Source organism: Solanum tuberosum, unplaced genomic scaffold, assembly GCF_000226075.1.
Source record: "Solanum tuberosum cultivar DM 1-3 516 R44 unplaced genomic scaffold, SolTub_3.0 scf00129, whole genome shotgun sequence".
Taxonomy (NCBI): domain Eukaryota; kingdom Viridiplantae; phylum Streptophyta; class Magnoliopsida; order Solanales; family Solanaceae; genus Solanum; species Solanum tuberosum.
In genome coordinates, this window is record NW_006239057.1 from 1,191,431 (window position 1) to 1,203,898 (window position 12,468).

General features: G+C 30.5%; 2 protein-coding genes across 2 annotated transcripts; one reads left to right on the forward strand and one right to left on the reverse strand.

The window, feature by feature from the left end:
• Window positions 1-3,072: 3,072 nt before the first annotated feature.
• Window positions 3,073-3,919, forward strand: LOC102596565 (VQ motif-containing protein 25). The gene has a single exon (XM_006351282.2). The coding sequence runs from the start codon at window positions 3,101-3,103 to the stop codon at window positions 3,620-3,622; it is 522 nt and encodes a 173-aa protein (XP_006351344.1). The 5' UTR covers window positions 3,073-3,100; the 3' UTR covers window positions 3,623-3,919.
• A 1,315-nt stretch (window positions 3,920-5,234) lies between these two features.
• Window positions 5,235-9,010, reverse strand: LOC102596905 (probable plastid-lipid-associated protein 13, chloroplastic). The gene is made up of 7 exons (XM_006351283.2): window positions 8,644-9,010; window positions 7,863-7,984; window positions 7,697-7,780; window positions 7,363-7,459; window positions 6,236-6,452; window positions 5,867-5,919; window positions 5,235-5,575 (listed from the first exon to the last, which is right to left on the reverse strand). Exons 1-7 carry the CDS (start codon window positions 8,893-8,895, stop codon window positions 5,486-5,488), a joined length of 915 nt encoding a protein of 304 aa, XP_006351345.1. The 5' UTR covers window positions 8,896-9,010; the 3' UTR covers window positions 5,235-5,485.
• Window positions 9,011-12,468: the final 3,458 nt, after the last annotated feature.

Below are 12,468 nucleotides of genomic sequence, written 5' to 3' on the forward strand. Positions count from 1 at the left end.
TCTAGTCAAAGTAACTTTCATGGGTCGTGGTGTGGGAGACTGGGAGTGCTTCACCTTTAATCAAAGGTCTCAGGTTCGAGCCTTGGATATGAAGAAAATCTTGTTGGGAGAGCCACCCCCGAATGGGCCTTGCAGTACCCGATCCAAATTTAGTCGGAGCTCCAATATGGACTCCGGACACCGGGTGAAAAACAAAAAAAAAAGCTTTCATTTTGATAGCAATGACTAAAAAATGCTGGATTTTTGAAAAGGATTGTCAAGTGTTTTTTTAAGAACAAAAAGATCCTTTTATTTCATCTTTCCAATAATAAATTCAAACTTCATATAAAGTTCATTTCTTAACTTTTCAAAAGAAACAAATTTGTCTACGAAGGATTTGACTGTTTCCAATTAAGTACGTACATAACTCCCCCTCGTTTCAATTTATGTAACATTGTTTAACTGAATAATTGAAGCAACGCTACTATATTAAACATGTCTCTGTGTAACCTATAAATCACGTGTTCAAATTTATTAGTAAGGGTGAATTGAGAAATTTTCAAATTGTAAAAGTTACATACTATTAATTTTTTTTTAAAACAGATTAATAAAAGAAAATACTGATGCATAATTTATAATAGGAGGAGTATATATATTAAATAATTAGAGATTATGATAGTTACGTTAGGGTTATTATGATATTAGTGAATTAGTGATTATTAATTTCCAACAATGCAACCGGCACTATGGAATTGATCACAAACAGGCAAACAGAAAAAAATATTAACTAATTGATTTATTTTTTATTTTTAAAATGGTGAGTTGTAATAGTAAGTATTATAACCTATAGTGAAGCTCAGATTATAATAATACTTATTAATATTACAACTCACCATTTTTAAGTTATTGTAATTTTAAGGTCTTGTTAGATTTTTTTTTCATTTTTTGAGACTTAAGCAAATATTCTATCTCCGTTTTAATTTGTTTATTTTACTTCTTTTAGTCAGTTTAAAGATAATGTCATTTTCTAACTTTAAAGGATACTTTGATATATTATTCTATATATCTTTAGTTTAAGATAAAGAGATTCAAAAGTTTTGTTTACTTTATTATAAATCTTCGTGTCAAGTCAAAATTAGATAAACAGATCATAGGGAGTAATAATTTTAAATTTGCACTTTGGAATATTTGTTTTAGGTTATTGGAAACATGTTGAGCAATCAGCAGTGGTGATATATTTTAATTAGTATCTTGGGTTTAAATTATATTATATGAAAAAAAAATAGACATATATTATTGTACTAAGATATTTGGAGATTATGTCTGAATCTGAGAAATTGGATATGTACTTACAAAAAGGGCCACTCTAATTAATGCAGGCCATGACCACTTTTATTTTCTTGTTACAAAATTATGAGAATATTTATGTTATCTAGTGATTGGAATTACCTACTTATACATTTTTTATAATATATAGCTATTATTTTATACTTCCATTCCAAATATGCCCTTCTTAATTCTTGGTGTTTGTGGGGGGTTAGTCATGGTCACTATTTTGTTATTACCGCTATAGATTATTACTCCCCCTAGATTGTTCAGACCAGGTCGGTTTAATAATGATGTACATAATTAGGGTTTTCTAATGCTTTTTCAAGACTTTTTTTTTTTATAAAAAAATTCTCTCCAAACAAGCAAGGCGATGGATATCATAATTTCTTTCAGTAATAAACTACGTTATGATATTAGCCTTCAATAGTTTTTCATTGATTTTCGAACCTCCGACAGAGAGGCGTTGTTGATGTGGCTTTTGATGAAAAAGTCACAAATTCTGATAGCTTAATAGACGTTTGTTGGTATTCTAGCCTTTAAGGTGACATTATTCAAGTGTGCTTAAAGGCTTAATATACTTAAGTGGCTTACATAATCTTATCTATTAAGAAATAAGTATTTGAGAGTTGTTAATTTTTAAATGTTACAACTAATTAAGATTATCCAATCAATTAATGTAATTATGTTAAACTTTGTGATATGGATAAGCATTAATGCTACTATCTGTTTGTATAAAAACTACTGAAAAGGATAAACCAAAGTTTAAACACCTAATCTTAACTGCTTTTTAATATTATGATAAAAAAGTCAATTTCCCCAAATTTGGGAGAAAAACAAATTGTTTTTTAATACTACATGCATGTTCCAACTACCAATTAGTGGTGGAAGCCATTTCTTGATATTTCAACAAGTTAGCCACTATGTTTTTTATACTAATCATAGAAAAAATCACATTAATTATATACATCATATGATACAATTATATGATTTTAATAAATGAATAGGGTCATTCTTGTAATTCTAAGTAATGATTTCTCCTTGATAGACATTGTTTTTACATATAATATATGATCATGGGATTGGGAACCACCAAAGGTTGTGGTTATGAAATTAAATGGTACGTACTCCTCCATCCTAAATTATAGATGTCACGTTCGAATTTTGAATATGAAGTCACTGTTATTAGAGAATGTTTTACTCCAAAGTGGATTTTTTCGATGTGAATTCAAATTAATCACCCTCAAGCGCATTTTTTCCAATGTGAATCTAAATTAGTCACCCTAAAGCAGATTTTTTTCGATGTGAATCCAAATTAGTCTTTCTAAAGCAAATACCAGACATCGATAAAAAAACCAAAAAATATGATTGTCGTAAAATGGTAAATACTCTTTCACTCTTATCTAAATGTTTCATGTTTAATCGTCTTTCATAGAGAGCATTTTACCTCCATCACGAATTCAAATTCATCAACCCTAAAGCGAAATACCGAACATAGAATAGAAAAACAAACCAAAAGAAATCATTGGGGGACCATTGAGTTCAATTATTTATTGACCATCTCTCCCTTTGTACTACGTCAGAAAAGGGTTCATCCAATCCTTGCCTCAAACGTACATCTTGTTTTTCTTCTTAAATTTTCTCCATTGTCCAACAAATTTAACATAAAAAAAATAATTTAAAAAAATCCTCTATTTTTTAAAAATTAATTCCCCTATATATATAACCTTATTATAACTTCCTTCTATCTCAATCATATTCATATCTCATTTTCTCCACAAAAACTACACTAAAAATGATGTACAACATAACACAAAAACAAAACCAAATTTCAAGAACAAGTCCATCAACACCTCTAAATATGTTGAACAAAAATTCACAAAATATATCCAAATTGAAGCCAAAAATTCGAATAATTCATATATTTGCACCTGAGATTATCAAAACAGACGCAGCGAATTTTCGAGAACTTGTTCAAAGACTCACAGGTAAGCCATCAGAGATCAAGAAAAGATCAAGAATTGGTAGTACTAAAAAATTAGTTCCAAAAAAATTGGAACTAATTAAGGGTGGATATAATTGTAATTATCCATCAGAGTTAATTATGAGAGAAAAGATTAAAGGTGAAGAACAAGAAGATATATGGAGAAATGCTAATTATGGTGGAGGATTTTTGGGTGGATTTCAAGAATTTGATGGTTTTATGCAAGATTTTAATCAAATTCCATTACTCCCTTTGGATACTAATAATACTACTAATAATCATTTGGATGGTTATGGAGAATCTCCACTAGCTATTCAGATAAGTGATACGTGAATTGCTCAGAAAAAGTTGATTTGATAAACGGATTGAGATGATGCGTGAGACAGTTCGATTTTCTAGACCTATATTTAACTTGAGAGAGAGGAATTTAATTTGATTTATTGATGTTAGGCTAATGAGTAGTATTAATTTGTTTAATTTTTTCTAATTTTTTGTTGTTGTTGTTTCATTGTGTTTTTTAGAGTTTAACTTAATTAATTAGTCTTATTGGTTAATCCAATTCTTGATCATTATTCCCAATCTTCTTTTCTGGATAATTAAATCATGTTGAAGTATCTTCAATTATGTTAAGATTAAGAGCATTGTTGTATTAGTACATATATACTCACTACATTTCAGTTTATGTAACGTATTTTTTTAGCTTATTTGAAAAAAATTTGATATACGTTTAAATTTAGAAACAATTAATTTTATACTTCTCATTTTATTCTTAATAAAAAACTTTTATAGGTCGAGACTCTATCGAAAACAGTCTCTCTACTTGTGTCTTCATGAGGTAGGAGTAAGACTTCGTACATCTGCATCATCTTTCTCAGACACCACTTATGAATTTATACAAAATAAATTATTATTGTTGTTGTTGTTGTTCCATTTGGATACATTTTATTTCTTAATCACTAGTTTGTTTTGTTTCTTCCATGTGGACCTTTCTTGAAGTATATAATATAATATAAATTCTTATCTTACATTAACAAGTATCTGCAATTTGGCAAACCATCAAAATAAACATTAGAAAATGATATTACTTCTATTATAAGTTTCACACATTTCTTTTCTTATATAATACTCGATCCGGTTTATTTTATGACTGTTAGTTTAACTGAACATAAAATTTAAAAACATAAAAAGGATTTTTTTTTGAATCTTATCGTCTTAGATTATGATTGTTTGGATTCTGGATGATCGGAATGGAATTGGATGTGCCGGGTTTGGTTGATTGCCCGAAGGAAGGGCTATCTGATAGTTCTATCATAATTAAGTTTCACTTAGTGATAAATAATGATTAATATTTAATACTCCACAATGCAAACGGCAAAGAGAATTTCATCGAATACCTTAATTGCAAACTGATAAACAAATAAAAACAAAAACAAAAAAAAGAATCAATTGAGTTTTACTTTTTGTTTGTTTATTTGTGACTGATGAAAGCTGAGATTATGTTACGTAGTTGGAATTCTAAAACGACAATTCAGTACACTAAGCTTTTGCTATGTTTAAAATTCGAGTAAAGACTGAACTACAAAGACTTGTTAATACGTGAATTTCTATAAGAGGTTGTTTTCACAGTTTGAATCTGTGACCTTCCGTATCAGGATAATTTTATTTGTTTTATTGCAAGTTGGAATATTAATATTTTACGTTATTGATACCAGTCTTACAACAAATTTTACTTATAGGGTGTTGTTTGATTTTAAACCTTGTTTTAGTTTAAATTATCCAAACAATAAAGTGTTAAGTTGGGTTTAATGATAAAGTTGGCAACTATGATGTATACTAATTCAATGAACAATTAAAATTAATTTCGATATTAATGAATATCATTTAGTAGAAATAAATGGCATAGCCATTCTTGTAATTGTAACTGAGGATCACACAATCAAACGTCTCTATAACAACTCTTCACTATAACAAGTTAACAACCAAGCTTTTCTCATAATCGACTTTTTTATGTTATATTTTATCTCTCTATAACAACAACCATCTTTGTAACATCGCGTTCAATGCTCATCATCTTGACATTTAATCTATACAATACTTAGTGAAAAAGATGTAATAACAACATTATGTAGATGTTAAATACAGCAGCTGAGGGTGATGAGAGAAATGACCGCGTTTTTTCGGAGAAAGTTGAGCTCCTCAGCTCTCATAATCCAACATTGGTTCTGGATCAGGGACCGGATCCAACCGCGTCAGGACCTCGGGTTCTCCAGCAGTGTTCCTAACTATCTGTTTTCAAACATGAAACAACCAACACCAGAACTTTTCGGTTCAATGCATTAGCATAAGAATTGGCATATCATTTTGGTTATACTCGACAATCTTTAGTTTAAGACTACAAGATTCAGAAGTCTTGTTTACTTTCTTAAACTTCGTGTCTAGTCAAAAGAAGACAGACAAAATGAAACGGAGGGACGAGGGAGTATTAATTTTGCAAGACCAATGATTGTGGCTCTGTTTTGGCATTTATAAAAGGATTGCTGCATTTTCCACTAATAGAACTAATAATAAAGGACTTACCAGTATCTCTTCATCAAGGTAGGAAATTATAATGAGTCTTTGAAATGCCTCGCCTGTAGAAAGGAGTACTAACTATTAGATATGACTAGAATAGTAGCATAAATATAAATTTAGGAAAGTTAAGCGCGTCAAATTTGATTGGAAATGCAGCTAGCTGAAAGGGAATGATCAACCAGGAAGAGAAATCTGATTTGAACCAAGTATATTGGACGGATGCTGTTAACAGGTGAATGAAGAAATCAAAATTCGAGACGAAAATGGGACAGACTAAGCAAGATGAAGTGGTAATGTTGAAAAGATAATGGCTCAGACTTTGTCCTTAGTTGATAGCAAAGATTAAATCCTAAAGATATATTATTAAATGCTTACCAAGAGGAATTTTCAAGCCACGGGACACACTGTCTCTGATGGGAACAGGAAGTTGTTGGAGAGTGTTAACAGCTTGATCCAAAGCACCCTTTAGTTGCTCAGGCACGATATCCTCATCTACCTTTGGAGTTTCAAATATCCCTTCAACATATTCCTCTTTCATCCGAAGAGGTCCCTCGACAGAAAACTTGCTGGAGAGAACAAATTTATTTTCGATCTGCATTCCATCATCATTATATTTATTTCCTGCTAAAATACATGATTGGGATATATGCAACTATCTCTTCATGATGACTAGAACTAATAAAAATGTACGACACAGCGCCTTGAGGCCTTGACTGGACTGAGTCGAGCTGGATTAACTTGGTTAGACCAAACAGGGTTAGCTAATTCTTCCTAACTAGCCTGAGAAATAGCATTTAGGTTCAGGGCAGTGCGAATCAAAGTATACTCAACCCAACTCAAATTTGCTAAACTAGAGAAACTTATTTAGTAAGTTAAAATGTTCATATGCCCAAGCAGTCAATGGTGTCGCATGGTCTGCGTTTTAGTGATGCAAAATAGTTAGGTGACTTCTTCCCATCTTCCTAATCCATCCTCAGTGAGCAGAGTTATCCGGTACTAGTGAAGTGATGTAAGTGCTCGGCGGAATAGCTAACTTACGCGCAAACAGACCTGATACCATGTATTACAGCGTAATCAATTATGCTGCTTTTTGTTTCCTAACAGTAAGTCTACGACACTATCGTCAAAAGTATCAAGCTTTACGCACAAGTACATTTTTTATCGTCCATCTCAGGGGGCTAGCAGTGAGCTTACAAAATAACATCCATCAAATGTCTGGTACTACTTCAATTGGTTTTTACTCTTTGACTTGTTCCATCATCTACTATTTGCTTGTTACTAAGCAATTCTCTTTGTTCCTATCTATCTTTTGTTTCTTGAATAGTGTTAGATTACACGAAGCACCGACTATCCAGTTTTAGCACTGCATTGACTAAAAGTATAAACGAACTCTGTTGGCATTCTTTTCCTTCCACCTTCTAATTAGTAAAGAGAATTTTCATTTTTCTATTTGACCATAGTATATGTTCTGCATATGAAACGTAATCACATAGATGAATTACCGAATTCAATAATTTCACGTGTGCAATAGCAGTCCCATATCCATTTCTGATTAGCAGATCTAATTTTGATAAATTTGCCAATGTCGATGGAATTCTCCTGCAATAGCACAATATTCGAACATTAGCAGCTATTAGAATCAAACAGAACTACCACTAGGAAGCTAAAGCTCCACCAAAGATAGCTAAATCCGCTATATCTGAGTATTTTTCATTCCAGTACTTGATAATTCGTCTTTTGGGGCAAACTTGAGGTTCTAAAACTAGGAATTCTCTAAACCTCATGATATTTAACATAAGTGGATGTAATCCAACAAAAAGAAAAATAGATACTTGCCCAAATAAAAGCCTGGTAGCCAAGAACACCGGGCTTGCAGTTCCAAACCACTCAAAATTCCATAGACCTTCCAAAAAGGGAGACCTGGATAGCTGAAAACACAAGTAAATAACTTATCAAGAAGCTTGAACAATGAAATTGCTCAATCAGATTTTAAACGCCTTACGTTGTGGGTCGTGGTGTTGGATTAAGCCTCTCAAGGACAATGATCCTCTCGTTCACATCAACGCGCTGAACATCTGTTGTCCTCCCAGTGATCACTGCCTCAAAACCTCCAGCATCTTTCAACTATTGCAGAATGAACAACACACACAAGTGCTTAAAGGACTTAAAATTGATTTCATGTTCTACTTCCTTTTGTCCCAATTTTTTTGACATAGTTTAACTCAACACAGAGTTTAGAATATCAAAAGTGCACTTGTACCAAATAATTTGTTTTTGTATAAACAAGAACCTAAATAGGAGTATAAAAGTAAACTACTTTCTAAATGACTGAACACATCGACAGCCCATCAACTTGCTAATAAATTTCATTAAGATACTCGAATTATGACACTAAGATACTTCCTTCTCAAATTTTGAAAAAGTTTTTCTTTTCATATTCTCATGCACCCATTACCTACTTTCACTCAACAACCCATTGGTGGAGCCACCTTATGTTAAGTGGTGTCAAATCGTCAGAAAATTACGCTGTTTAGCTAGGTCAATTTTTTTTTAATACTATATTGACTCCCCTTATTAGTTAAGTATGTCTACTTTTAATATACGGCAACAATCTTACTAAAATTTCTAGCTCTGCAACTGAATAATCATCAAATTTTAACAGCATTTCTTCAGCTAAATAGGCTAAATATTGAAACTTTAAGAACCAAATTCATACTTTTAAGCTAGATGAAAGAAAAAAAAAAAAACCCAAAAAGGGAAATTGAGAAGGTACAGTAACTCACAGCGAGTAGCAGAGATTCTTTAGCTGAAAGTCTTTCAATTTCTTTAACAAAAGGAGAAGAAGCTCCTTCTGCCGGCGTCTGCTCACTCATAGCTCTGCAAACCCTCAATTTCTTCCGTACATTTCGGTAATTTCCCGGGAAAATTGTGATAAGAAGCAAAGAAGACGATGAAGAAGGGAGCCGAAACGACGCCGTATAGAGCGAACTCCGGCATGAAAACGGTGGTGCCAAGTTCTGAATTAACATCGCCATTGAAAACGGACTGAATTTGGTTGGAGGAAATCTCTTCAAAAAAATTTACTGTTATTTTTTTGAAACTGAAATTCTTTCATGGGTTCATCTGCACCACCCACCTCTAATTTTTTTTTAAATTTTTTTTGTGACTTTTTTTTTTTAAAATAAAATAAAAATGACTGGTTTTTATTATTATTATTATTATAACCCAAAAAACTAAATAGATGCAAATATTATTTTTTTTATAAAAAAAAACATCGAAATAAAACACTTTGTATTACTATGAAAAACTTCACCAAAGAAATAAAATATTTAGCTAACTTATGAACTATTTAATTTAATTTAATTATGATCTTATATGATTTATAATATTTATATTGATTGTGGGGTTTTTCATCTACATGAATATTTCAATGTGTTTATTGGCGCCGGATTTTGAGATGTAGTATATATACTCTCTTTTTATTTGAACCGGGTCTGAAATCAAAACCCTCCTCAAAAGAATAAATAGGGCGATTCAACCTTCAATTCGCTTGTGGATCAATGCGAGGGAGGAGGTGCATCACAACTCCTTTCTTCTCAAGAATCCATACATTCTTTATCAGTGTATGAATAACTATCTCTCAAGCACAGATTTAAATTGAAAAAATAAAATGAAGCACCTAACAATGGCTCCTAAGAACAAATGAAAAATTATCCGAGCTCGGTCCACATATTACTCTTTGTAGTTGTACTCCTTTGAGAAAAAATCATAACATAGTGAGATTATGCAATTTTATAGCATATATACACTTATACATGTATCTAAAATTCTAGTCTCACTCCCACACACATACATTCACTTTTTGTTATGAAAACACACATATACAATATAATACATATACAGTTGACCACATGTATATACATATATAATTCTAAAAAATATTTTCCTTCATACCAAACACGCCAATATTGTTGACAAGTGGATTTTCTTGAAGAATTGGTAATGAAAGAGGGTCCTGAAATAGTTTTGGGCTTCCTTAAGAAACAAGCCCAGCTGAATAGCCCAGAACTTGTATGGTTTATTCTTGAGTAAATTTTCGGTTTAGAAAACATAAAAATTATATTAGCGTTCTATAGCTATAGTTTTGCTATTTGCGCTCCATAACAAGCATAGTTTGTTATGGAGCATCAGATCTGTATAAAATCGCAGGCAGCTTTGATTTGTATAAAATCACAACGATTTATATAAATCGGGTGTCCGTGTCTATGAAAATTGCGTTTGTATATGTATATGTTCTTTGTGTTTGTATATCTGCATAAAATTTGAATTCGTATACAATTGAATTGAGTTAAAACAGTTGTATTTATATATCAAATCTCTCTCTCACTTTATACAAACACAAATTATACATTGTATTTTGTATAATTTGTTTGTATATATAAAGCGAGAAAGAAAGGCAAAAGAGAATTGAGCAGGAGAAGATTTGTATTGTATAATTATAAGTGTATAGGACGAAGAAATATGTATTTGTATTTATATATACAGTTTTCTCTCGCTTTATACAAACACAAACACAATTTATACATTTATGTTTGTATAAAGTGAGAGAGGCCAAAGAGAGTGGCGAGTGAGATTTCTGGGCTAATGACAAAGTGTTTGCTATGGATTAGAATTAAATGAAACTATGGTTATAACATTTAATTTAAATTAATAATTTGCTATTTTATACCATTTTCCATTTATTCTTTCCAAACAATTGCCAATATTCAAGAATGATTTTGAAAGAATAATAACAAAAAAAAAATGTAGTGGAAAGGTTAGAATCAATTTATTTTTAACGAGAGGTCTCAGGTTTGAACCACAAAATAGAGTCATCTTTGATTTGGTAGAAAGTGTTTTATACCCCTCCCCTAAGAGTGCATACTTTGGTACATACTGAAATATCGTACCAAAACCAATTTTTCACTTTGATAGTCGATGAAATTTATTTAAAATGTATTAGAATACAAAATACCGTACAAAGATACTTAATTACAAATTCATATATTAGTATATTATTATAAAAAATAATTTAATTGAAAATATAATTTAATAGCTAGAAGATTACTCAAAATATGTGTGTGTCGTTTTCAGCCAACACTGGACACTTTTCATTCATTTCAAACATGAAAGAATTTCCACCACTATCGAAGTCATGCTTCTTGACTATATATAAATCAAAGTCTGAACAAATTATGATTATCGACTTATCGTATCACATAAATCAAAATCAAACTTAAAAATATCGAATCATATCTAACTAGTTTGACATATGATGATTCATTTTCTTAAAATCAAAATTTTCTAATCTTTCTGATTTACTAATTATTCAACCTTTTCTCATTTTTTTCAATTATTTTTTGTAAAGAAAAAACATGACCTCTTTGCCAAGTTTCTACGTCAAATTAACAGTAGGAACTTTACTTCTAAGAAAAGGATCGTCTATGTGTATAAAGAAAAAAACCTCCACTATAACTAACAACATTATAATTGTCCAAAGATTTAATCACTGTAATAATTATTAAAAAAAAAATCTACCATCAAAATAACAAACAAATGATAACAATTTGATAATTATTTGTAGAGAGAAATTAATTAAGAACTAATAGAATTCAATTTAATCATTACTTTATGACACTTGAAGTTGACGGTCAACATAAAATTTACTCCATATAAACTTTATAATAATGACCCCTTTGAATATTAAAAGAAACAATTTTGGAATTTAAGGTGTTTATATATTTGATTGATTGACTCTTTTATGATTATTTTTAACCACCAACAAAAAGATCAAGGTGAATAATTACTTGGAAAAAGAAGAAGAAGAGAAATAAAAAATATTGTTATGAGCGGAATCATCAAAATTTAAATTGTATCTCAGATTAATACTAAACTGTAATAATAATTATGTTCACAATTAAATAAATTTATAAATATTCATCGAATTTCGAATGTATATACAAGGTTTAGGATATGAACTGGTATTGGAATTCGGCCTTATGTCACTATAACATTATTAGCATGGTAAGAAGAATTTCGATAAAATTCAATAATTCTAATCTAAATTTATATTATTATTTTTACTGAATATGTACATGTAATGAATTTAGTTTCTGAATTCATATTCGATTGGACCACCAAAAGCTTTTGAATCATAAAAAAGTTTTTATTAAAAAGTGAAAAGAGGTATTACAATATATGTTGCATCAAAAGTGTTGTTTAAAGGGCAAATTTGATAGTGACAATCATATATCTATGCACGTCTAAAGATTCATTTTCTCACATGAATTGTCTATAACTTTTTAAATAAATAATAATAATAACCCACAACCATATAGCTAGATGGATATTTATGTTATTCTTCAGATTTTTTTTTTTTCTTCAAGGATTATATTATATGCTTTTGAAATCCAGCTTTCAACATTATTGATCAATAAAGGATTGCCATTTTCTTTTGTAATTTGTTCAACATATTAATTAAATATGCCAGATCATAATACCCACGCATTGAGATAGATTTTGCTAAGCAAACTTGCTCATATCAAATTTAACTCATGAAAATATATCGT

Coding starts and splice junctions, on each gene's coding strand:
- LOC102596565 (XM_006351282.2), top strand. CDS start 3,101: ATGATGTACAACATAACACAAAAACAAAACCAAATTTCAAGAACAAGT.
- LOC102596905 (XM_006351283.2), bottom strand. CDS start 8,895: ATGGCGATGTTAATTCAGAACTTGGCACCACCGTTTTCATGCCGGAGT. Junction 7,781..7,862: donor CCAACACCACGACCCACAAC/GTAAGGCGTTTA, acceptor TCAGCTATCCAG/GTCTCCCTTTTTGGAAGGTC. Junction 5,576..5,866: donor ACCTTGATGAAGAGATACTG/GTAAGTCCTTTA, acceptor GTTTGAAAACAG/ATAGTTAGGAACACTGCTGG.